The sequence below is a fragment of the Dipodomys spectabilis genome, unplaced genomic scaffold (assembly GCF_019054845.1).
Source record: "Dipodomys spectabilis isolate Male_0828 unplaced genomic scaffold, ASM1905484v1 ptg000002l, whole genome shotgun sequence".
Classification (NCBI taxonomy): Eukaryota; Metazoa; Chordata; class Mammalia; order Rodentia; family Heteromyidae; genus Dipodomys; species Dipodomys spectabilis.
The window spans coordinates 16,615,361-16,641,892 of NW_024870679.1; the positions used below are offsets into that span (position 1 = coordinate 16,615,361).

The following is a 26,532-nucleotide window of genomic DNA, read 5'->3' on the forward strand; positions in this document are numbered from 1 at the left end:
ACTCAAAAGGCTGAGATTTGAGGGTCATGGTTTGAAGCCAGCCCAGGCAGAAAAACCCAAAAGACTCTTACCTCCAATTAACCAGCACAATGCTGAAAGTGGAGGGTAGCTCAAGTGGTAGAGCACCAGCCTTGAGTGAAAAAAGCCAAGTAAGAGTGCAAGGCCCTGAGTTCAAACCTCAATACTGGCACAAGAAAAACAAACAGCAACAACAAAATTTCAATACAGTCCTCTTCCCCCTAGAAGATAAAGAAAAGTCACTCTTTTTTTCTCGTTTCTTCTTTTAGAAATGTCCATATCAATTTGTTTACGATGTCAGGTTGGTCTTGCTGAAGCCAGTGACTAGCTTCTGTCAAAATGGTCAGTCTGAAATAGTTCTTCACATAAATCTTGGTGACCTCAGCCATCTCTACCTCCATAAATGCATCTTTCTCTCCCCATAAGAGTAGTGTTGGAGTGTTCACCATGTGATGCTTGAGAGGCAGGCAGCTAGAAAAATAAAATACACAAGCTTGGGATTCATTATAAAAATGAATGTTCCATCAGGCCATGCATTCACAAAAGGGGTGATAACTTTTACTTTGTTTGCTTAATATAAAATATGCATATACATATAGTATATAAACATACATGAACATTTTGTGGGTTAAGGGTGATGAGGGAAAACTAAAGTCTATAAAGGAAGTGCTAATGAAAAAATACTTGAAAAAAACTTCATTAGGCAATCAATCTGCACAACTAAAGAAGTTTAAAGGTGTGTATGTGTGTGTGTGTGTAGGGGGAAGGTGGTTCTGGGGCTCAAACTCAGGGACTGTCCCTATGCTTTTATGCCCAAGGGTATCACTCTCTTCCTGAGTCATACCTCCACTATTTTTGTTGGTTAATTGGAGATAAGATTCTAACAGTCTTGTTTGCCTAGCTTGGCTTTGAGCCATGAACCTCAGATCTTAGCCTCCTGGGTGGCTAGGATTATAGGCATCAGCCACAGAAGGCTGGCCTGTTTGTTTATTAATGGGGAGAAATTCCCACACTTGGAGTCAGAGAAATCTTCAGTCTTAATTGCATTGTGACAGAAGAGGAAAAGCAGGCAGTTTTGTTTTTCTTCTAGACACAGTAGTGTTTTACAAATTTCTGAAAATACAAAGTTCTCTCCAACATTATTTTTAATTTCTGTATTGTGTTCAAAGAATATTAATCCATAGGATAATAATTCTTTGGTACTGGCTAAGAGTTACTTTGTAGTCCACTATGTAATCAGTCTTTAGAAATAATTTATGTGCTGAAAATAGTGTGCATTTTCTTTTAAAAGTTTTTTATAATTAACTTTATGTGTGTCAGTACTGGGGCTTGAACTCAGGGCCTGGATGCTGTTCCTTAGCTTTTGTGCTCAAAGCTGGCACTTTACCACTTGAACCATGCTCTACTTCCCAAATAGAAATATTTTACTTAACCAAAATCAAGTTATACTGACCTGAAAATACTTCGATAATGATTAATTGGACCACTTAGTGCTCCAGGCTGAGAAAAGACATAAACATAAGCTTCAAGATCTTCTGTTGTTAATCGACAGCCTCGGTGTCCAATGCCTGTGCTTTGACTGGTAAACAGGTGTTTCAAAGCCTAATATAAGTGAACAGGGAATAAAGAAAGCCTCTCAGTTGTCAAATAAACTCAATCACTGACTCTAAAAGCGGGGTGTGGGGGGGGTTGTCGTACAGTGAATGGTGGGTTTCCCAGCCAGCGGGGTGAGAAGCCTCATTGTTCATGATGCATCCTATGCATTTCTTCAAATGCCTTTGAAAATGCCACCTTATGACAAAGCATCCTGTCTTCTTAGTGTCTATTCGTATACTACAAGGTCCAGCGCAAGTGCTAGTCCTACCAAAAAAAAAAACCTTCCTTTATATCCCAACTATGATTTACCAGCATTCCCAGAGTAACCAATGCCTTCCACAGCCTGACCCACTTCATAAATATAAACAACAAACAGGTAAACAGCTCTTATTCTTATAATGTACACTGATATTTTCAACTCAATTCTGTTATGCTTAGTTCTTTATGAATTCTAATTGCAAGCTACGACATTGATTTCATACCCTGCCCCACCCCCCAACTTTGAAAAGCACTGTTCTATGCATCATTTCTATACGTGTAAATAAACAGAATAACTAGGACCTAGGATTACAATAGAAATCCCTCACTCCAAAACCACACTTGCAAAAATATGACATGACATCGCATACGTGATTAATTGTAATAGAAATGACTTGAAGAGCCAGGCACTGGTGAATCACACCTTTATTCCTTTCTACTGAGGAGGCTGAGATTTAGAGGATCACAGTTGAAGCCAGACTGTGCTGGCCTGTGTGGTCCATCAGGCTTCATCTGTAATTAACCAGCAAAAAGCTAGGCAGGAGGCATGGCTGAAATAGTAGAGCATCAAGCTAGCAAGCAAGCTGAATGAGAGGTGGAGGCCCTGAGTTCAAGTCCTGGTACTGGTACACACACACACACACACACTGACTAGAAGCAAATACCAATCAGTGGGGGATGGGTCAAATAAAATTCAATATAGCAGTACATGCAACAGCAATGTTCTAAGATCCTACTACCCTAAGAATAAAGATACTTTTCTGGAGTGATCTCCAAGACATATGGTTAAGTGGAAAAAGAAAACCAAGCTGGGCTGTAGTCGCACACATCTGTCATCCCAACAACACGGGAGGTTGAGTTTAGGAGGATCATGATGTATGGTCAGTCCAGGCAGAAACATCTGTAAGATGTCATCGCCACAGAGAGAGACTGGATGCAGTGGCACATACCCATGATCCCAACAAGAAGAAGAAGTCTACAGTCAGTGCAACACGTTCCAGGTGTGGGCCCAGGTGGGAAGCAAGCCCCCACCCTAAAAATAACTCATGAATAACAGAGCTGGAGGTGAGTGAAAGTGTCAGGTACCAAGTGACATTTACACAAATTCCTCTGAAAGAAGCACTGTCACTGATTTAAGGGATATATAACAGGAAATGGTAGCCAATTTACAGGGATTCCACTTCTCTAATCTGGAAAAATCTGAGCACCAATAAGAATAATGACCCAGGGCTGGGAAGGTGGCTCAGTGGTAGAGCGCTCGCCTTGCATGCTCAAGGCCCTGGGTTCGATTCCTCAGCACCACATAAGAAAAAAGCCGGAAGTGGTGCTGTGGCTCAAGTGGTAGAGCGCTAGCCTTGAGCTGAAGAACTGAGGGACAGTGCCCAGGCCCAGAGTTCAGGCCCCACGACCGGACTCCCCCCAAAAACAAAACAAAACAAAAAAGAATAATGACCCAGGTGCCAGTGGCTCATGCCTGTAAGCCTACCTACTCAAGAGGCTGAAATATGAGGATCTTGGCTCAAAGCCAGCTCTGGCAGGAAAGTCTATGAGACTCATCTCCAATTAACCACCAAAAAACCGGAAGTGGCTCTGTGGCTCAAGTGGTAGAGTGCTTGCCTTGAGCTGAAGAGCTCAGGGACGGCACCCAGGCCCAGAGTTCAAGGACCGATGACCAACCAAAAAAAAAATTGTAATTGATTGGCATATATCAAAAGTACACTCTTTATGCTGAAAACTGGTTAGTAAAAGGGGGAAAAACATTTATCTAATTTATTAACCAACTAAAACATATGGGAAAATATTGTTCTTTTTAAAAGAAAGCAATGGAGCTGAGCACAATGACAAATGCCTGAAATCCTAGCTACTCATGAGGCAGAAATAGGCAACCCTGGGCCAAATTACATGAGGTCCTATCTGAAAAACAAACTAAAAATGCAGCAGAATTTGGGTATGGTTCAAGTGACGAGTGAGGGGCCTTGAGTGAAACCCCAGTACTGAAAAAGAAGATAAAAATAGAACTAGGAAATCACCATTTTTCACATTGCTATAAAATAGTAGGCCTAAGCTATCATGATTCCTGCATAGTAACATCCATTTGTTGAAAAGTTGTCAGGGATGTTTGTTTGGACGGGGATGACCCAGGAGCCCATACTTCAGGGCTGGTGATGTCTTAGGTATCAAGAAATATTCCTAGATAAGCAGAACAAATGAAGTAGGAAAATGAAGGTTAGAAGAACAGGTGAAACTCACCTTGAGGCAACTAATCCCATCCAAAGTGTGGGGCCCTCCCTTAGGACAAATAATCAAAAGAAAAAAAGGAAACTTTAATAAAGTTTAAAAGCCTAACAGCTCAGGGTGGTGGCCTGTGCTTATATAGTGTCAGCTACACTGGAAGGCTGTGACAGAAGGACTAGAGACCAGAAGTTTAAGGCCAATCTGGGAATAAAGTCCTGTCTGTAAATATATAGATAAACAAGTACATGAAATTAAACTTAAAAAGGCTGTAATAACAATGTACAATGTATGGGCCTTGTTTTGTTCTTGATTAAAATAAAATGTAACAAGACAAAAGCATTAAGGGAATCTGAATAGGTGCTAAATGACAGTAAGGAATTGCCATTGGTTTTGTGAGGTTTTTAAAGTGTCACTGGGATCAGGTGAAAAAAAATCCCTTCTTTACAAAAAGAATTTTTGAAATGTAAGGTTTTGTCTTAAACTGGTTTCTATTCAAGGTGGAATTAGGACATACCTCAGACTGTTCAAGAAATAGCCGAGATAGAGAACCAACCCAGATGCCCCTCAGTGGATGAATGTATCAAGAAAATGTGTATAGACACAATGGAATTACCAGAAATGGAAAGAGTTGGAAAAAATTACATTAAGCAAAGTAAGCCAGATCCAAAGAAACGTAAGTTGCACAGATTCCCTTATTTGTGGTAATAAGAATGTGCTTATACATCTCCAAGTAAACACAATGATCTAAAAAAATACACTGGGATATGATAAATTAAACAAGTCTTTCACACAGTGAGGTGAAAGGAGTAGATCACAAAGGCTCTACAGCTATGTGCATATGATCATATAAATAGTATTTAATGAGATAAACTCTAAGAAAAGGAAACGAGATTTTTTTTTTAGTTGCTGTTTTTGTTTTCATTTCCTTTTTTCTTGTTTGTCTTAGGAGGGTAAGGAGTGGCACAGAAAAGGTGGAAGAAAGGGTGAACAAATACAACAGATACTCACTAGACACTGTGGAAAATGAAGTGTACATCTTGTTTGTGGGGACGGTAGGGAAAAACGGGGAGAGCGAGGGATGGGGAAGAATTGTACTCATTACCTGACTCATGTAACTGTAACCCCCCTGTATATAACCTCTACAGTAACAATAAAACATATATAAAAAGGAACAGAAGAGAGTGTGGGTATATTTTGAGATTACTTGTATACTGTTCATCTTATCTCAAAATCACCTTATAAAAATGCATTTCACCTCATTCAAACTAGCCAATCATGAGCAGATTGTGAACCTGAGGCTTAACCAATCTGAGCAGAGGAGCAGGGCCTGCTACATTAGCAATAAATACCGAAGCCAACTGCCTACACTGTGGGCTGGCTTACCAGATTTCTGGCTATGGTGCACCCTTCTGCATAGAAAGAAATTTCTCCTTGCTGGGGAAAAAAAAATCCTTTCTTGACTGAGTGTGGCTCAGAGAGATGCTTAGCATATGTGAGGTGCTGGCTTCATTTCTCCGAAACCAAAATAAATGATTAAAATTTAAAAAGCACTCATCTGTCAGAGAGATATACCCAGAATTATTTCTAGTAAAATGATGGTTTTTTTTTCCCCAATGAGCTTGATTGTTTCAATATCTAACACCATTGTGTTGTGACAAGAATTCAAAAAGCATCCAGGATACTTACACACCAAAAGCTACCTAGTACTGCATTTAAAAGGGTTTTATTTGTTCCGTAGGGCTTCTATTTCTGCTGCCTTCAAATTTTCTCACCTGGTGTTCTCGGCCCTCATCTCTCTATGAGACCCTTCTTTACCAAAAGCTCAGCCTACAGGAGTACAGGCTCTCACAAGCTCTCTTCATTACATGAACAGAAACGGTAAAAACAATACAAAAAACAAGCATGTCCTTAAACCTATTTATTAAATTTTAACTTTTTGATTCCATGTTTTCATCCTAAAAAATGGGCTTTAATTGAAAATTAAAGCATGATTAATAATGTTATTTGTTTGACTTACCTGGAAATCATTTATTGAGAACATAAATTCTGGAAGCCGGGGTATTTGGAAGAAGTAGTAAAAGCTGGATTTGAACAGCTGGACAGGGTGTCGTAAAATGTATTCTGAAATTAAAATGCCAGATTAGACTTCATTCAAAAGGTATGCTACTTCCATATTGAAAGACCTCTAAGGACATTCACCCAGATCCTAAAAGAGGATCCACAAGTAAGATTCTTTATATTTTTCTTTAGAATAATCTCTATGTTCTTTTCCTCTTAACTTTGTAATGATATTCATCGTTGGAATTTTGGGCTTTTTTTTTGGAGTTTGTTTTTGTTTCTTCTTGCCAGTTCTAGGGCTTGAAGTTAAGGCCAGGGCTCTGTTCCTGAGGGTTTTTTTTTTTTTTTTTTTCTAAAGGTTAGCACTCTACCACTTGAGCCACAATGCTACTTTCAGCTATTTAGTGGTTAATTGGAGGTAAGAGTCTCAGGTCTTTCATACCTGGGCTGGCTTTGAACTGTGATCTTCAGATCTCAGCCTTCTGAATAGCTAGGGTTATAGGTTTGAGCCACTGGTGTGCAACTCACAGTTTAGAGTTTTTAGACATAATTTTTAGGTGAGTTGAGCACTGTTTTCATAGACTTTTGTGAAGTCCTCATTGAATAACTCCTGTATTAAGAGATTTAACTATAGGAAAAAATGCAGGCATGCTACTGAAAACATCTTATTGATCTGATGCAATTAAGAATGTAGTTCCAGAATATTCTTGCTGAAATCATCAGTTTGTTTACCTACACATTACTGCTACCAAAAAAACCCCACTCCAGCACATATGGCTTTGGTGCCTAGTTCAGTGGAGAAAAGTGAATCTCATCTCAGGGTGTTTGCACCCTAAGCAGCTATTTTACTGGGCCTCAAGGGTCTGCACAGGCGAAGCTGTGCCTCAGGTGAACTTGAGATACACCTACAGTGTGCACTTAATGTAGTCACTGAAGCCCCTTTCTTCCCCAGGCACTAATTTCGAAGAAGAAATAGAAATATGTTTCTCTGAATTTTTGTTTCTTAAAAGGGTGTTGCAGATCTCAGCAGTGCTTAAACCTGACTCCAATGTATATCCTGCAAAATTGCGAAGAGTGAGGGAAGGGGTGGGAATGGGAGGGCTGCATAACAATGCTAAAAGGGGGGAGAGAGGTGCATCAAGCTGCGCTGTATTTGTAAACTGCTCTGTTGAACAACTCCTTTGTGCAACTACCTGAAAATAATATAAATGTAATAAAGACAAAAGGAGACAAAGAAAACCTAACGAGAGTAAACACATTATCGTTATTATGACTGTGCCAACTCATTGTTCACAGGTCATTGCTCACTATTAAGATTTTTGAGTTCCCTTTAAGGCAGAGGTTCTCTAAGTAGAGTTTCTTTGAAGGGACACAGATGTTCAGAGCCATTTCAGAATGAAGACATTATTTGTCTTGTTCACTGGGTTGAAAATGGCAATGATGGTCCACAACCAATGGCTGGCTGTCCTCATATCAAAGCAGTACAGTGAACGATGCGGCTAGCCCTGCTGTCCTAAATGAACTAGCTCATCAATGAGATGCTAGGGTCACTTACTGATGTGTAAAGGCAAAGAGGAGTCATTTTCCTTCATTCCCAACCTTTGAGCATTCATCTTTTAACACTCCATGTGATGAAATATACAGTACACATCAAGCAGTATGGTTGCAGACCCAAATACAATATAGTCTTAAGGACTTTGAGACTCCTGAAAATGTTTGGTTTAATAAGTAAATTAGTTGCACATATTTTTAAAAGTTTTGGGCAATAAGTGTTAAATTGGGGGAGGGGGACCTGTATATGCCAGGAAGGTGCTCTACCACTTGAGTCATACCTCCAGCGTCTTTTTGCTTTGGTCATTTTTGAAGGCTTGGCCTGGACTGCAGTCCTCTTATTTGTGATTTTTTTGTGTGTCTCTGGGAATGACAGGCACGTGCCACTGTAGTGCCATTGTGCCTCTCTTGTAGCTAACAGGCATGTTCTACCATGTCTATCCATTAAGTCAGATGGTGTATCTCAAAAACTTTATGTTACGCTGGCCTCCAGCTGCAATCCCCTGATCTCTGCCTCCCAAGTAGCTAGGATTACAGGCTTGCTTGAGTCACAACACCTGAAAACGAATTGATGACCACAGTGGCTCAAGCCTGTAATCCTAGCTAATTTGAGGGTAGAGATGAGAGGATTGGTTTGAGGCCAGCCTGGACAAAAAGAGGTTTGTGAGACTTCATTTCAAGCAATAGCAGGGAGCAGTGGCTCAAGTGTGTTATCCCCAGCTGCATCGGGAAAGATCACAGCCTAAGCCAGCCAGCCAGAAAGCAAGACTTTATCTTGAAAGTAAATAAAGCAAAAAGAGTCTAACTTAAGTGGTTGCACATCTGCCTAACAAGCCCAAGGTTGCCAAACCAAGGTATATGACATTGCCACATGCTATTATGATTTATTTATTTTGACTGTACCAAGATTTGTCCAGTGTTGAACCAACCTGAGCCATACTCTAGGCCCTGCCTCTTTCCTGGTATTCTAGAGAGCAAGGCTCATGGACGTTTTTTCCCATGCTAGTCTTCAATAGTGATCCTCTAGATCATAGCCTCATGAGTAGCCAGGATTATAGGGGTGAACTGCGGGTACCCAGCTTAGTCAGTTAACTTTTTTTTTGGGGGGGTCCGGTCGTGGGGCCTGAACTCTGGGCCTGGGCGCTGTCCCTCAGCTCTTCAGCTCAAGGCTAGCAGGCTACCACTTGAGCCATAGCACCACTTCCAGCTTTTTTTACTTTCTGCTTATGTGGTGCTGAGGAATCGAACCCAGGGCCTTATGCATGCAAGGCAAGAGCTCTACCACTGAGCTACCTTCCTAGCCCAGTCAGTTAACTTTTGAAAAGAGGATGTTAACCAAATTTTTGCTATTTTTAATCCAAAACAATAGTGAGTTGTCCCATCAGCAGATACGTTTTAATGAAAATTCAGACTCACCTGTGAAGACATTCGGATGAGGGAAGTTAATAGCAATCAGCTTCATCACCATTTCTGGATAACAGATGGCGATTAGCCAAGCAATCATACCCCCCCAGTCATGGCCAATCAGAACACATTTGCTATATCCTGTAAGGAAGGGGAAAAATGTTCATGTAACTGAAAAGAGATAAGTAGGTGCATCACTTTCTCACATAAAATCGTTTTCCTTCTAGAACCTTCTTCTCCACCTTTCTGCCCTATTTACTCTATAAATGATATACTTTTAGAAATATATTGAGAGATGAGCGCCAGTGGCTAATGCCTATAATCCTAGCTACTCAAGAGGCTGAGATCTAAGGACTAGAGTTTGAAGCCAGCCCAGGCAGGAAAGTCTGTGAGACTTATATTTCCAATTAACCACCCAAACAGTCAGAAGTAGTGGTATGGCTTAAGTAGTACTAGCCTTGAACTGAAAAAGCTCAGGGACAGTCACCAGGCCCTGCTTTCAAGCTTTAGCACTGACATATAAATAAAAATCAAAATGGAAATAAAAATATTAAGTTTAGTGGTTCCAAAACTTGTCCGTATGTCTAAGTCAGCTAGATAGCTTTTTATTTATTTTTATAAATAAATAAAAATAAAGTCGTGGGGCTTGAACTCTGGGCCTGGGCGCTGTCCCTGCACTCTTCAACTCAAGGTGAGCACTATACCACTTGAGGCACAGCACCACTTCCGGTTTTCTAGTGGTTTATTGGAGATTAGAGTTTCTCAGACTTTCCTGCGCAGGCTGGCTTTGAACCATGATCCTCAAATCTCAGCCTCCTGAGTAGCTAGGATTACACACGTGAACCACCGGCACCCAGCTAGATAGTTTTTTATAAAATTGAGATGCCCAGGTTCCATGTTGTACTTAGAAATTCAGAATCTCTTTGCCAGGAAGTCTACAAATTTGTTTAATCTTAAATTGCCATCTAAGCATTTCCAGAATTTGGAAACGATGGTAAAGACCAAGTGTAGTTAAGTTAGGTCATAAATAAAATTATGTGGAATCACTTTTGAATACTGAGAAATCACTAGGTATAGCAAGTTATAAATGTCCCAATTAAATTTTTTTTTTTTTGCCAGTCCTGGGGCCTGAACTCAGGGCCTGGGCACTGTCCCTGAGCTTCTTTTGCACAAGCTGGCACTCTACCACTTGAGCCACAGTGCCACTTCTGTTTTTTTCTGTGTATGTGGTACTGAGAAATGGAACCCAGGGCTTAATACATGCTAGGCAAGCACTCTACCACTAAGCCATATTCCTAGCCCTTAGATTCATTTTATAAATCTTTATTTCCAAGAAGTAACTATTTTCTCCCAAATTGTATAAATCCAATGTCATAAATACAGTCATTCATTGGGAAGTATGAAATCAAATTAAACTAGCAGAAAGTCTTAATTACAGCCTCAGTTCCATACAGTCACTGCTACAGAAAGACATTTCCATTGATGCTGGAGTATATAATGGTGGTCCCATAAGATCAAAATGGCGCTGAAGAATTCCTATCAGCAAGTAACATAGCTGTCCTAAAAAATACCGTGCAGTCCATTCCTGGGTGTTTGTGGTGATGCTGATGTAAACAAAACCTATTGCTCAGTTGACTGAAAGTATGACATCATTGTATGCAGTACAGAATAATAAATGACTTAGTAACTAGTTTATATGCTTAGTGTATTATCCTGTTATTATTATTTTAGAGAGTGGCTCTAATTAAAACCATTTGCTGTAAGCCAGGCTGCTGAGGGAATGCCTGCAGTAACCTCATGCTGCTGTGTTCACAAAGTCTCTACTATGGCATCAATAGGCCATACTGAGTAAATGGCTTATACTATCTAGGTTGACATACGTATACAATGATATTTGCACAAGGACCAAACTGCTGACCGAGGTATTTCCCAGAATGAATCCTATTATTAAGGAACATTATCATAACTATGTAAGATCCATTTCATGTAATCATCATGATAATTTACATGAGGATTAAAATATGGATTACTAGAGATTTATACAAGATTTTCCTTGTGTAGATGGAATTTGTCATTTATTTCTGTAATAGTTACAATTACATTATTTCTTTTCAGAATTTCTTACCATCAACACACACACATACACCCCAAAATCTTTTGAGATGGTAAATTAGGCCTGGTCAGATAGAATTATCACAAAATCTGAATGAAGCCAACTGTATAAAAGTAGCATCTGAGTATCAGACTCATTAACAACACTGCAGGTTGACACTTTAGATCCCATTCATTTTTGCTTCTCTCAAATTTTGGCTATGGGCATTAGATTATTATAGAAATATATATGTTCTTGTTAGATCAATATGGAAAAGGTCTTTGATTTCATGGTGTTTCTCACTATATTGTTTCCTTAACATACTGATGTTAGCAGGAGGACATTAGTCAAAGGGAGTGTAGAAGATTAGATTATTTTAGACCAGACGTGTTGGTACACACCTGTAATCCCAGCACTTGTGAGAAACAGACTGTAAATTATGAGTTCAAGGATATTCTGGTAGAAGTATGCTTTATTGCATCTTTGGTGTGAGACTTGGCCAGGTGCTCTGCTACTATCTCTTGATGGCTATGAACATGCACGAACACGGGAATATATGACCATGGGTGTGTGACACTGACCTTGGGGAATATCTGACACAATAATTATAGCTGATCAATACTACAGAGACAATGCAGGGACTCTTTATGACATATTAAAATGAATACCTCAAGGGAACAATGAATATTCAACAATTAGTTCTGAAAATAATAAACAGAGCCAGGTTCCAGTGGCTCAAGCCTGTAATCCTAGCTACTCAGGAGGCTGAGATCTGAGGATTGCAGTTCAAAGCCAGCCCAGGCAGGAAAAGCCATGAAACTCTTATCTCCAATAAGCCACCAGAAAACCAGAAGTGGCACTGTGGCTCAAGTGGTAGAGCACTCGCCTTGAACTGAAGAATTGAAGGACAGGGCCTAGGCTCAGAGTTCAAGCCCATGACTGACCAAAAAAAAAAAAAAAAAAAAACCACAAAAAAACAGAAGACATTAGGCATATTCCACCCTCTCCCCAGACTGGAGCCTTCTCTTCTTAATTCTCTAAAGAAAGAGAAAGAGTGTGTGTATGTGTGTGTGTGTGTGTGTGTATGTGTAGCCTTCTCAATTCTCTAAAGAAAGAGAAAGAGTGTGTGTGTGCCTGTGGTGGGGCTTGAACTCAAGATCTTGCATTCTTGCTCAACATTTTTGCTCATAGTTGGTGCTTTATTACTTGAGCCCTGCCTCTAGTGCCAGCTTTTTACTGGTTAATAAAGAGTCTTGAGTATTGTCTGCCTGGGGCTAGCGTTGAACCTTGATCCTCATAGCTTAGTATTCTGAGTTGCTAGGATTTATAGGCGTGAGCTACTGGTGTTTAGTTAGAAAGGTCTATTTAAAAAAATTAAAATTTGAAAGTCATCCTTAGCTAGGCCCTCAAGATGGTGTTCATGTAACTTTGCTATATAAATAGCTAAAACTAAGCTGACAGATTCCTGATGGCACCCAGCAGTGATGGAAAACACATCCTTCCAAGCAGAGAAGGCAATTCTCAACTTGCCAATTGTTCCTTAAAAAGAATTAATACATAAAAAAACTAACCTACCCAAGGAATCTAAAATATCCTTTATATCTGTAATTAGGCAGTCCAGCTTATAATTCTCTCGATGAATAGGAGCATCTGTTTCTCCATAGCCTCTCAAATCCAATGCGACAACTCTATATTCACTTTTAAATTCTCTCAGTTGGTGACGCCAAGAATACCTGCAGTGAAAAAAAGAAACAACAAAAACACCAACTAACACAGACAAACAGTAGCCAGGCTATGGTGGAACATGCCTATAATCCTAGCTAGTTATGCAAGAGAAGTCACTTGAACCCAGGACTTCACACCCTACCTTGTCAGAATAGAAACATCCCTGTCTCAAACTCAAACATCCAAACTAAACAGTTGCCAAGTTACACCTGTAATCCTAGCTACTCAAGAGGCTGAGATCTGAGGATCACGGTTCAAAGCCAGCCCAGGCAGAAAAGTCCATGAGACTCTTATCTCCAATAAACCACCAGAAAACCGGAAGTGGCGCTGTAGCTCAAGTGGTAGAGTGCTTGCCTTAAGCTGAAGAATACAGGGACAGCGCTCAGGCCTAGAGTTCAAGCCCCATGAGCAACCAAAATAAAACAAAAAACAAAAAAACCCAAACAGTCACATTAAGTGGAAAATTGTAAAAATTCCTTATTTTGCAAAAAGGTTAGATATTTGTATGTTACAACAGGAAAAAAAATAGAAAGAAGTGCTGATAATCTTCACTAAAATGATTTCACCTTCTACCAGCTCCAATGGAATATTTACAGAAGCTATAAAATACCAGACAATGCTTGGTATGTTTATATATAATATACAAAAGGGTTTCAGTTCAACAAGTCAGAATGTGAGTACAGCACATCTTGATCGATGTCATCCTTTCATATACATATATATTTGAGTTGGTCTGGTGTCATATTAGGCCTTTTTATTTTATTTTAATTTTATTGTCAACATGAGGTACAGAAGGATGACAGTTACATAAGTAAGGTAGTGAGTACATTTCTTGTCTAACTTGTTACTTCCTCCCTTATACATATATTTAATAAATAAATTTTGTAAGCTTCTCTTAAAAGATACTTACGACATAGGAATTTGTACTAAGAGCAGTTACAGATTCTGCAGCCTAAATTTCTAGACAGAATAAACGGATGATAAAAGTCTTACAACAATGAGAGGAGAGGGCAGATGAGTTTCCGAGAGTTTTATCAAAACGTCTTAGTACTTATCTGGCCCAGGGCTTTGGTTAGAGTAATGTAAACAAAACAGAACATTTGCTACAAAATTATTTGATTCTCTAAATTGGCACATTTATTAGATTTTAAATATTTATTTATTTTTATTTATTTATTTTGGGGGGGGTCCGGTCGTGGGGCCTGAACTCTGGGCCTGGGCGCTGTCCCTCAGCTCTTCAGCTCAAGGCTAGCGCTCTACCACTTGAGCCACAGCGCTACTTCCGGCTATTTTCTTTTTGTTTATGTGGTGCTGAGGAATCGAACGCAGGGCCTCAGAAATGCAAGGCAAGCACTCTACCACTGAGCCATCTTCCCAGCCCTATGTATATTTTCTGAAACTGATTTTTGCTTACTTTTCCCACTATCAAGTAGGGCTTGGTGTTTTTAGTAATTATAATAGTTTATTCATAAATAGAAAAAGCCTGAGGATGAAAATGAAGGCTGTCACTGGAAGAATCAAATAGAACAGCCATTTAAGATAAGCCTCTGTTTGCAATGTAAGTTCTTCTGTGAGTCAATCATAAGCCATAAGTACAAGCAATGGTCATATTCAAAACATTGAGCAAACAAAATGGCCCTTCAGTGACCAGCTATAATGGCCATAATGTTATAGCAAGCACTGAAGGCCTCTGCTGAGACAGGCATGCCTCCATACTTCATCAGAGAAGCACAGAACCAACTGAAAACACAGAAACTCAAGAGATCATCTCCAAATAAGTTAAATTATTTTAGATAACTGGAAAGGATACAGCCTTTTCAAAGCGACTCACTGTTATAGAACTCAAAATCTGCATCTTACAAAAGCATGCTCATGCACATCTGTTCAGGAAAACACATGTGAAATTACCTGACATAACCTAAGTAGGAGATTCTTGTCTGGAACTTTCTGAAGTGCACCAGACAAACACAAGGATATAAGATTCTGGAGCCATACATAGTGAGGAGACCACCAGAGGAAGTGACGTCAGGCAGTAAGATCAATACAGGTCTATCACCTTATATAACAGATACACACTCACACATATAGTTGGAATTGTGAAAAGTTACAGCATCTCCAATCTACTAGTAGGATATGTTAGAAGTAGAGCTATGGCTCAAGTGGTAAAGTGCCAGCCTTGAGCAAGAAAGCTAAAGGACAGCACTAAGTCTCTGAGTTCAAGCTGTAGAACCAGCACAAAAACAAAAACAAAAGCACCTATGACTGTTAACATTGAGTGGAACTGAGCAACATCATAAATAATTGTAAGAAATGAAGCAACTGCAAATTTTATTCAATTATAGAAGAATACTTCACAAATTTCCCCTTCCTGGAATTTATAACTAATAATATATTGTGATTCATACTTTATCTCTAACTGAAGTCACTCTGGTGTTAGATGGGTGAGCATGTCATTCATATGACAGAAACAGTCCCTTGATACAGGAATGAAACATGCTACAGAAGAACTAATCCTGAAAATATCATAAATAAACAACACCACTGTCATGAGCTTTTTTTCTGGATAGTAACCTTAGGATAACTGCAGAGGTATTTGGAAGAAATTAACCTCTTTCTCAGTTACTACTCGTGTGTGTGTGTGTGTGTGTGTGTGTGTCCTGGAGTTTGAACTCAGAACCTGGTACTGTCCCTAAGCTGCTTTTGCTCAAGACTAGTGCTCTTACCACTTGAGATAAGCTCCACTTCCAGCCTTCTGGCCTTCCGGCCTCCCTCCCATCCTCCCTAACCCTCCCTCCCTTCCTTCCTTTCTTCCTCTCTTCCTTCCTTCTCTTTTGGTAGTTCACTGGAGATAAGAGTCTCATGGCCTTTCCTGCAGGGGCTGTTTGAACTGTGATCCTCAGATCTCAGCCTCCTGAGTATCTAGGATTACAGGCATGAGCCACTGGTGCTGGGCTTTAGTTACTACTCTTAACGTAGGAAGGCTCCAGGTTTTACAAGGGCAGCCATTTTCAGATGCAAGTGTCCTCTGTAGCTCCATCACAAAGAAGGGTCTCTGCTCTTGGCTTCTTTCCGTGGCCTCTGTGCTCAGCTGTCTGCACCAAGAGCCTTGTACTTGCTTCAGCACTGAGTGATGACACATGCATTCCTTACAGCTGGGGACGGAGAAGGCTCACAGAAATTGCTTGGGTCAGCTCAAAATATTTTTAAAAGAGATGCAAATTGAGGTGAAGAGAAAAAAAGAAGAGAGCTCAAGAAAAAAAAATCATCCTCAGACAAACAGCCTCATTTGGGGCTAATTTAGCTCAAGTTCTCACAGATGTGTATCTTCTTTCCTATTTCCTTTGAGTTCTAAGAAAGACCCAGGATTTGTTCCTGTGTACCATGAATGCATTAAATATCACCACTTGTCACAGCTATTCTTAGGCAGTGATGATGCATGCAGCGAATACATTACACTCATATGGCATGCCTCTCTTTCTTTCTTTCTTTTTTTTTTTTTTTTGGGTCCGGTCGTGGGGCCTGAACTCTGGGCCTGGGCGCTGTCCCTCAGCTCTTCAGCTCAAGGCTAGCGCTCTACCACTTGAGCCACAGCGCCACTTCCGGCTTTTTTCTTTTTGCTTATGTGGTGCTGAGGAATTGAACCCAGGGCCTCATGCATGCAAGGCAAGCGCTCTACCACTGAGCCACCTTCCCAGCCCCAGCATGCCTCTCTTTCTAAAGCATTTTCACACACTGCACCAATGGTCATTTTGTTTCACTCTATCAAATATTTCTGACCCACCAGGTAGGCAAACAAGCTTATAATCTATGTGGGTTTGGGCAAAACTTAATTGGGAAAGAGAGAAAGAATGTACAAAAGAAAGGAAGGAAGGAAAGAAAAAGAAAGGAAGAGAAAGAAATAGAGAAAAAGAAAGAAAGAGAGAAAGAAGGAAGGAAAGAAGGAAGGAAAGAAGGGAGGGAGGGAGGGAGGGAAGGAAGGAAGGGAAGGAAGGAGGGAAGGAAGGAAGAAAAAAGAAAGAGATTTGTCCTAAAACTTACATCCCAGGTTTTGGTTGAGTCCTTCCAGATTACCTGAGTGGAATGGACTAGACCCACTGAAGACAGTAACAGATGTATTCTCATGAGAAGGAAGGGCAGAATGAATAAGCATCAAGGTAAAAATCTTGGTTTAGGGTATGACATAGTCAAAAAGAGGTATTTTGCTACCAGTACTTTGCATGAACTTGCTTAAGACCCTTTCTCTGAGCAACCAGGTTGCTTTCAGATTGGTGGTCAATATAGTTCATTACATTGTGTGGTTTCTTTGAGCAACTGAGTTCTTTGGGTGTGCTGATGTTTCACATTTATAGCAAGGCTGTTGCCGGAATGAGAAAGGCTGGATATGGTAAATATAGGGGACTTGTTCCTATTGATAATGTGCATATACTTCCCAATATATGAGTGTATTTCCTAACATACAGGGTGAAAAGAGCCTTCGTATTCTCACAAGGATGAGATCCCTTTGGACACATTCAGGACTGGACTACTAGAGCAAATGAGGCAAATGTCCTAGGGCCAGTGCCGGGCCCTTCCTAGTTTGTTTTGGCCACTGAAGATTCTAGGACATGTACAAGAATCATCAGGCATTTCATGGTGGGTGCCGATGGCGCATGCCTAGCTACTCAGGAGGCTGAGTTCTGAGGATTGCAGTTTGAAGCCAGCCCAGGCAGGAAAGTCTGTGAGACTTTGCAATTAATCACAGAAAAAGCTGGAAGTGGAGCTGTGGTTCAAGTGGCAGAGCACTAGCCCTGAGCAAAAGGATCTCAGGGACAGCACCCACACTCAAAGTTCAAGCCCCAGGACCAGAAAAATAAAAGAATTATCAGGCATTGAAGTTTTGCAAAAAGACTCTGATAATGAGTAAATAATGGAGCAATAGTATGAACGACATATAAAAAGCTGTCATCCCAACATAAAACACACAGCACCCACCTCCCCATATCAAATACATATCAGTGTCTTTTTCTGGGACTCTGAGACAATTGCCAAATGGTTAAAGTTCTTGTAGAGTCATTTTTATGTTTACGTAGATTGTTCCACACATAATGAAATCAGCATTTCAGAAGGAAAAGAAGCATGGGTATTTATTGAAGCAAGTACCCTCACTATCCCCACCATTCCAAATAAAACTCATCTTATTTAAATAATCACCTAAATAAGCAAATACCTAAGTATTTAGATATTAGAGTGGCAATTTAAAATGTTTAAGTTAAGGCATTCCTTTATTGTTGCTGGGCTTTCTAACACCTTCTTGAATCTCTGTAGATGATGTGAAATTGGAAGGATTAAACAAAACAAAACAAAAAAATCCATGTATGTGATCAGGCCTTGGACTGAGGCCAAGTAACAGAGATCAGCAATAAGTTTCAAAGAACAAAGGGACTCTTACTTTCTGGCATGGTCGACTTCAGAAGGGCAGCTATGATGATCCACTGAGACTACATGGAAATACCTTGTGAGGATACCTGGCCATGGCTCCAGTCAATGCTGCCTGTTGTTATTATCATCTCTAGAACTGGGGACTCATGGGGTCGGCCACATTTTTGGAGTATTCATTAGGGACCATGTGACAAGTCTTTCCTATGTTTTGACTTTGGAATTAACTACCATGTGGCTAAGCCAGGATCCACTGCCCAGGTGACTCGGGGCAGATGGGATGACGGCTTCCAAGGAGCGCTTTATGGTGAGCCAGTCGTGTTATGTACGCCCTGAGGTGAGGCTGCACACATTTGCTCGAGAGGCAGGAGGCAGTTTTTTCTACACCACCTAATTAGGTTGTCTCCAGATGGAAGAACAGATGAAAATGGCTTATGTTTATTCATACAGCTAAATCCGGAGAGGGGATCTTCATGAAGGGAAAGTCTTCTCAGGAAGAGGCACCCACAGGCTTCCTGCTCTAGAAAAACAATGAGGAGGATGGATCCTTGGTAGCCTTCATTCCCTTTTTAAAACGTTTTCATTTTTTGTGTCTGTACTGAGGCTTGAACTCAGGGCCCGAGTGCTGTCCCCAGCATTTTTGTGCTTAAGGCTAGCACTCTACCACTTGAGCCACAGCTCCACTTCTGGCTTTTGGGGGTTATCTGGCATAAGAGTCTCAAAGATGCTCCTGCCCAGGCTGGCTTTGAACCATGATCCTCAGATCTCAGCTTCCTGTGTAGCTATGATGACCGGCTGAAGAGCTGAAGGACAGTGGCCAGACCCAAAGTGCAAGCTCCACAACTGACAAAAAAACAAAAAAACAACTGTCTCATGGACTTTCCTGCCTGGGCTGGCTTTGAACCATGATCCTCAGATTTCAGCCTCCTGAGTAGCTAGGATGACAGGCTTGAGCCACCGACACCTGTCTCCATTCCTTTTTATAAGGACTAATACTTCTAAGCACACCAACATTCCTAGTACATTTGTACACTGAGTCCCTTTCATGAATAAAACACTAACAATTCCAGAGCCAAATGCATGGCTCTAACTTTTGGGATAATCCTCACCAAAAATTCAAGGTATCTGAGTTACCATTCATTGGCAGAAAGTTCCTTCTATTGTCTGGCCTCAGTCCCTCCTTCTCTCCCCTGAGCCCCTTTTCCCTTGGAGAAGAAGGATATCCATGGGAACAAAAATGTGAAGTCAGAAAATAGAACAACATTTTTGATAAAAGGCAAAACCTCTTGGTAAAGAAAAACCCCAGGCTAAGGCTGACCAGCTGAGGTTGACTGCTGGTCAGACTTAGCCCCTTTCCATCCTTGCTAAAAAGCAAAAGAACATCTCTCCCTCCCTCAAGCTTCCCAGGCCCGGCAGCTCTGCAGTTTACCACAAACTTTGCTGAAGCCACTGATAACCTTGAGGCTTCTCACCAGCTGTACTGAGTTGCTGTATTCGTCAGGAGCTTACAATAAAAACCATTTCTGTAAAATAGACTACCCCCACCCAAGGTTGTATTTTGACTTCTGTAATCCAAGGATATGTTTTGACTTTTTGTAATCAAGTATCAATAGCGTCAATAGGATTGAGAGTATCGATTATGCTGACCAGTCAAGATTATGTTTTGCCTATGTTCTTGTGACTCGAGGCTGTTTTGCTTCTGTAACCTTGCTTGCTTGCTTTGATAAACATCACCTACATGAAACCCCTTCCTATAAAAAAATCCCCCATGGAAAGCAAACGGAGTTGTTCTCCGAATTTACCCTTTGTTCATATGAGCTCTAGTCTTGTGCACAGGAAATAGTTTATATTAGTTTCCTTCCTTCCTTCCTTCCTTCCTTCCTTTCCTTCCTTTTTTTAGACCAGGATTTGAACTAGGGAGATGTTTCCACTCATTCGTAGGTGCTCTGCCATGCCTCCCACCCCATGTCTTCTTTTTTATGTTCTCCAACCCACCCTAAGCCTCATCAAAACCTTCTTGCTAACAAACACTCAAAGATTTTGGTTTGTTTGGTGTTAGCCCAGAGCACTCCCTTCCCACAGCTTAGCACGCTCCTTTCCTAGGCAACACTAGACCTATGTAGCAAAGGCAGTAAATAATCAGCCTCCAACCCCCTTTACCTTGGGATGGCACTCCTCTGGGGCAACTACCACCATATAAGGCAACAAGAGCCCCTTAGAGTGACCTTCAGCTCTAGGTAGCTGCAAGACCCCTTATCTACTACCTAGGCAGCAGCCATCAACCTAGTCCGCCATGATGAAGCCCGGTCTCCGCCTCCTAGACCCTTCTAGCCCCCCCTAGCCTTAGCAGATTATATAGGTCACCTCAGACAATAGCTGGCACCTCTTCTCACTTCTCTCTTGTGAGAAGGGGTCTTGCTGGTCCCTTTACCAGCAATAAACCTTTTCTTTATTCTTTCTACTTGGATGTCGGTATGGTTTTCTATACTCTTAACATTTAGAATCTACTTGCCCAATACAGTGTTGTACTTTGCCCATAATAGTTAACCTAGAGAAAATGTTGGGAAACTATTTCAGAAATCTGAGGCATTAAAACCTATATTTTATAATACTAAAAAAAATTTAGGATGGTAGTATGTAGGTTTCTTTCTTTCTTTTCTTTTTGTTGGTCATGGGGCTTGAACTCTAGGCCTGAGCACTGTCCCTTAGCTCTTTAACTCACTGCTAGAGCTTTACCACTTGAACCACAGCGCCACTTCCAGTTTTCTAGTGATTTATTGGAGATAAGAGTCTCATAGAGTTTCCTGCCTGGGTTGGCTTTGAACTGAGAGATCCTCAGATCTCAGCCTCCTGAGTAGCTTGGATTACAGGCAGGAGCCACAGGTGCCTGGCTAGTATGTAGGTTTCTTTTCTTTTTTTTTTTGTTGGTTGTTGGGCTTGAACTCTGGGCTTGGGTGCTGTCCTTGCGCTCTTCAGCTCAAGACGAACACTCTACTGCTTGAGCCACAGCACCACCTCCAGTTTTCTGGTGGTTTATTGGAGATAAGAGTCTCTTGGACTTTCCTGCCCAGGCTGGCTTTGAACTGCGATCCTCAGATCTCAGCCTCCTGAGTAACTAGGATTACAGGTGTGAGCCACCAGTGCCCAGTGTATGTATGTTTCTTTAAGAAGAAAACCATTGTTGTGGTTCAGGAACATGCGGGAGTGTTCATAGACACGGCAAAAGTGATTACAAGGAAATGATTATTCTGTTTAAAGCCATTTGAAAAATGAGGAGGGGAGGAAGAAGTTATATGGACATTAATAGAGGGAATGAACTTGTCTGGAGCATATCTATGGAGTTATAGCAGTGAAAGCTCCCTTCCACTATTACTGTGTGCAAATAAGATGGTTTTCTGAAAGAAAAAAAATTCGTGGTAAGGGCTATGGTCTGAATGTTTGCTCCCTCCAAAACTCAAGCTGAATGCCATTGTGATTGTATTAAAAAATGGAACCCCTAAGAGGCCACGAGGGATCCGATCTAAGAGGACAAGGTCTCATCCTGCATCCCTGCCCTTCCAGCTTCTGCCATAGGATGACGCAATGAGAACTTACTACCGGCTACAAGCACTTTCATCTTTGACTTTGTAGTCTCCAGAAGTGTAAGAGAATCTACACCATCAATGGCACGCTGTGATCACTGCACAGAATAGAGTTTTGATGCAAAAGAAAAAACCAATGGGCAAATTTACCAGAATTCTGGAAAGCCATGAAGCAGCAGCATAAGTGGTTTGCCTCTTTCTCCAGCAGCAACGTAGTGAAATCTTAACCCTGAATCCTAAAAACAGAACACATGGAATGTCAGTGATGTTTGATGCTGGCTATCAAACTATGATATTTAGTGTTTCCATTTCCTTTCATTTACGGCCAGGTGCCTATGGCTTACATCTCTAACTACTCAGGAAGCTAGCCCAGGCAGAAGGCCTGTGAGACTCTTATTTCCAATTAACCACCCAAAAAAACCAGAAGCAGAGGTGTGGATCAAGTGTTAAGAGTATCAGCCTTGAGCAGAAAAAACTAGGTGACAGCGCCTAGAACCTAAGTTCAAGTCCCAGTCCCAGCACAAAAACCAATACCAAACAAAACCCTTATTTGCATTAATCTTGACATCAAAATAAAGTAACTATTACTCATTTTCAAGACATCAGTTTTTTTTTAAATGATGATTTATCCATCAAATGAATGGAATGATTGACTTTTGTTGACATTTCCTTTCTAGTCCCTTCCCTTCTTGTTCTCCAAAGTCAATTTAAATATTTTGAGCTTCTGAGGCAATGTCACCTTTTTGTAGCTCTCCTCTTACTGATGTGTCACGTTTTATCTCTCTCAACTTCCGTAGGCCATGTAAATAAATCTGATGCGATTTATATTCCTGCCAACCTCACCCCCTAGCCATGTACTTTTCTCAGCTTGCCCGTCAAAAGCTGTGCCATCCATTACATAATTCACACCTCCTTCTCTTATTTTTAGGTGTCTCCTTCCCACATTATTATTTGGGGTGTTGCATTGTACTGTTTCCTTGGCTGCCTGCGCCTCACATCAAACTGCATCCTGAGTGTTCAAGACTTCCCTCTGCAAAGTAGAAATAAGATAGCCAAAGGAAAATAAAATAGAGGGGGGTGGGTAGGGAAGGCAGAGGTCAAATACTAAACAAATGGAAGACAGCAAAGTAGAGAAGCTAATAAGAAAGAAAAGCAAACATTCTAAAAGAAAGCAAGCTAGGGAAAACTAGGAAGCAAAAGCTGAACACAGACACTAGCTTTTGCATGAGATTACTCAAGTAACTGACTCAGATGTGCAAGAGTCTTAAAGATCCTCTAGGGTAGAAGTGGGTGGGAACAACGCAGTCAAAAATTCAATGTAAAAATTCAGGAGGCAAAAAATAGTTGGGAAAATATCTTGGGTTGGAGGTACGGCTCAGATGGCAGAACACCAGCCTACAAAAAGAAGGAGGAGGAGGAGGAGGAGGAGGAAAGAAAAATTGACTATCCTACAAAATTAAAAGAAGTGAAGGAAAGGGTGAGTTGGGCGGGATGGATGAAAATGTTGGTGACATTGTCCAAGATGCATTGCATTCATAAACTGCTTTGCTGAAGGGAAACTACTACTTTAAGATGATATATAAGTCTGGCACCAGTGGCTCATGCCCATAATCCTAGCCAATCAGGAGGCTGAGATCTGAGGATAATGGTTCAAAGCCAGCCTGGGCAGTTATGTCCTGGAGACTCATCTCCAATTAATCACAGAAAAAGCTGGAAGTGGAGCTGTGGCTTCACTGGTAAAGCACTAGACTTGAACAAAAGAAGCTCAGGGACAGTGCCCAGGCCCTGAGTTCAAGCCCAGAACCAACACACACACACACATACACACACTTATATATAATATCCATATATACAACCGCTTAAAGATTATATATATATATATATATATATATATATATGACCATCTAGTTCAGCTTCATTATTTTACAGATTTAAATAAGGCCTAGGTATGTTAATTCGGATCATAAAGGTACTTGAGAGGGTGATAAGGCTTGCCTAGCATGCACAGGGCCCTGGGGCCTTTCTTAGCAATCCTAGGGGAGGGGGGTGGGATGTCGGGGAAGGGAAGGGGGAGGGGGAGGCAGTGGCTAGTGACTAGTGACTAGGTCTCTCTTGTCCTGACTCCTAGGACCATATTCCACCCACTCTTTGGTTCTGATGTCTGGGCTAGGGAAGCTCTTCAGATGGCCACCGTCAGAGGAAAGGCATTTAAAGCAGTCCAGGGGCTAAACCTCTTTTCACTCCTTGAGCTGGACAGAACTAACAGGATTTTTTCCTCAAATGCAGAATCCCTGAAAATGCTTATCCTGTCGCTACTCTTCCTCTTCTCCTCTTCCTCCTCCCCCTCTTCTTCCTCCTCTCTTCTCCCTTCTCCCTTTCTCCTCCTCTCCCTCTTCCCCTCCTCCTCCCTATTCCTTCTCTCCCTCTTCCTCCTCCTCTCCTCTTCCTTCTCTCCCTCTTCCTCCTCTTCTCTTCCTCCTCCTCTCTCCTCTTCCTCCCTCTCTTCCCCCCCCCCCCCTCCTCGGAGGATGAAATGCTGGGGGACGGACTGGATTTAATGAACAACTGTAGTGATCCTGTGCGCTAAGTTCCAAGTTTGTCTCTTTGTGGCAAATGTTCGCTGGGTCCGGACCCCGGTTCCGGGCGGGTTTTCTGCGCGTCCCGCGGGGCTCCCGCGGTGCCCCAGCCCCGCGCGCTTTCCCGCCTCCGCCCGGAGCTCCGGGGCCCGGAACCATCGGGGTCGTGGCGCTCGGCCGACACTGACTCCGGAGTCCACTCCTTCGGTGCTCGGTGGCGAGCGTCGCTGCCGCCCGCCTGCCGCTTCCCCGGCTTCCCCGCCCGGCGACCCGATCGCAGCGACTCCACGGGCCGCCTCGTCCTAGCTCAGGGGTCGGGGCGGCTCCCGGGTCGGCGCAGCCCCGGGGTCGGCGCCCGACCGCGGCCCCGCGCGCCAAAGGGCAAAAGGGCGAGGGCAGGAAAGGAAGCGGGGACGGCTGCGGGCCGCCCGGGGACCCCGCGTCCGCAAGCCCGCCGAGGGGGCCTGCGCGCAGGGACGGCCGTGCGCTCACTCTGTCAGTCTGTCTCTCTCACATACACTAAGCAGAGGACACAACGACACACACCAGGCACACGCTCCGGATCTCCCCTCTGCCCCCCACCCCCACCCCGCGCGCCGGCTCCCCCCTCTGGCCCCCTCCCGCACGGCCTTCACCTTGATCCGCACGTAGCAGTGGGTGCCCAGCGAGGGGTCGCTGAGGCAGGCGGGGGGCTGCTCCCGCGCCGCCCGCCGGAAGGTCCGCGCCGGCCCCCGGCCGATGCTCCACAAAAGTTTGAGCAGGTGGACGGCGGCGCAGAGCCCGCAGTAGCCGTAGACAAGCGCCCAGAAGAGCAGGGAGCGCACGGCCGCCCCCAGGCCCGGCCGGCCGCCCCGCAGCCCCGCCATCCCCGCGCCCGCGCCCGCGCCCGCGCCGCGGGCCCCCGCGCGCCTCCGCCGGGTCTCCGCGCGCTGCGGCCCCGCGCGCCTCCGCCGGGTCCTCGCTCCCGCGCCCGCGCCCCCGCGCGCCTCCACCGGGTCCCCGCGCGCCTCCGCCGGGTCCTCGCTCCCGCGCCCACGCCCCCGCGCGCTCCACCGGATCCCCGCGCGCCGCGGTCCCGCGCGCCTGCGCCTCCACCTGCTCCCGGCCGCTCGCGAAGCCCCGCACGCCTCCCGCGAGGCCCCGCGCCCGCGAGGCCCCGCGCGCCTCCGCCGGGCCCTCCGCCTGCCCGCGGCTCACAGAGCCCGCATCCCAGCCGCCGCCGAGGGGCGTCTGCGGGCTTCTTCCGCGATCTGTTTGCCCATCGCTAAAACTGTGGCCAAAAATAAAAGCAAGACTCACCGTGCGGAGCACCGCAGACGCCCCCGCGGGCGGTGCGACCTAGGTGCGGGCGACCCCAGCGCCCGGCTGGCTTGGCCCCTGGAGGGAAAGGTGGGGTCATTATTGTGTATGTATAAGAACATACATACATTCATACACACACATACATACATACACATACATACATACGTATATATCTCCTAAAGGTGACAATGTTTAGGACCAGAGTCTCTAGCCCCAGAGCAGGGCCACCGTCCCGCCCTTGGCAAACGGCTGCTTCTGTTCTCACAAAGTCCCTTTCTTAGGAAGAAATCTGTGTCAATGGGCTCCCAGCTCAGGTGTCTTGATCCTATCCTCAGTTAAGGAATATTAACTTTATTTTTTTTTCCGTCTACTTTGGGGCTGTTAGGAATAATCTTGCTCTACAAACTGTCACACGCACATTCCCTCCAGGTAAACAGGGAGAAACGGGTTGGCTTGGTTAGGTGACAAGTTCACCTTTGACTATGGAAAACAAGTAGGTTTTCAAAAAGACTGCACAGGGCCGGGGGTGTAGCTACTTGTAAGAGCTGATCTATGCCTGGCCTGCTTGAGGCCCTGAGTTTGATTCTTACTTTAAAAAAAGTGGCCCAGCTCAGGCCTGTAATCTTACCTACTCAGTAGGCTATGATCTGAGGATCACTGTTCCAAGCCAGATAAGGCAGAGAAGTCCATGAGACTCTTATTTCCAATTAACTAGAAAAAA

The 26,532-nt window shown here is 43.1% G+C and overlaps 1 protein-coding gene across 1 annotated transcript; it reads right to left on the reverse strand.

Annotated features, from left to right (window-relative positions):
• Nucleotides 1-250: 250 nt before the first annotated feature.
• Ephx4 (epoxide hydrolase 4) lies at nt 251-25,908 on the reverse strand. Its single transcript, XM_042684437.1, has 8 exons — nt 25,809-25,908; nt 25,145-25,701; nt 22,084-22,169; nt 12,788-12,945; nt 9,133-9,261; nt 6,125-6,228; nt 1,472-1,620; nt 251-489 (listed from the first exon to the last, which is right to left on the reverse strand). The coding sequence occupies exons 1-8, from the start codon at nt 25,906-25,908 to the stop codon at nt 258-260; spliced, it is 1,515 nt and encodes a 504-aa protein (XP_042540371.1). The 3' UTR covers nt 251-257.
• Nucleotides 25,909-26,532: the final 624 nt, after the last annotated feature.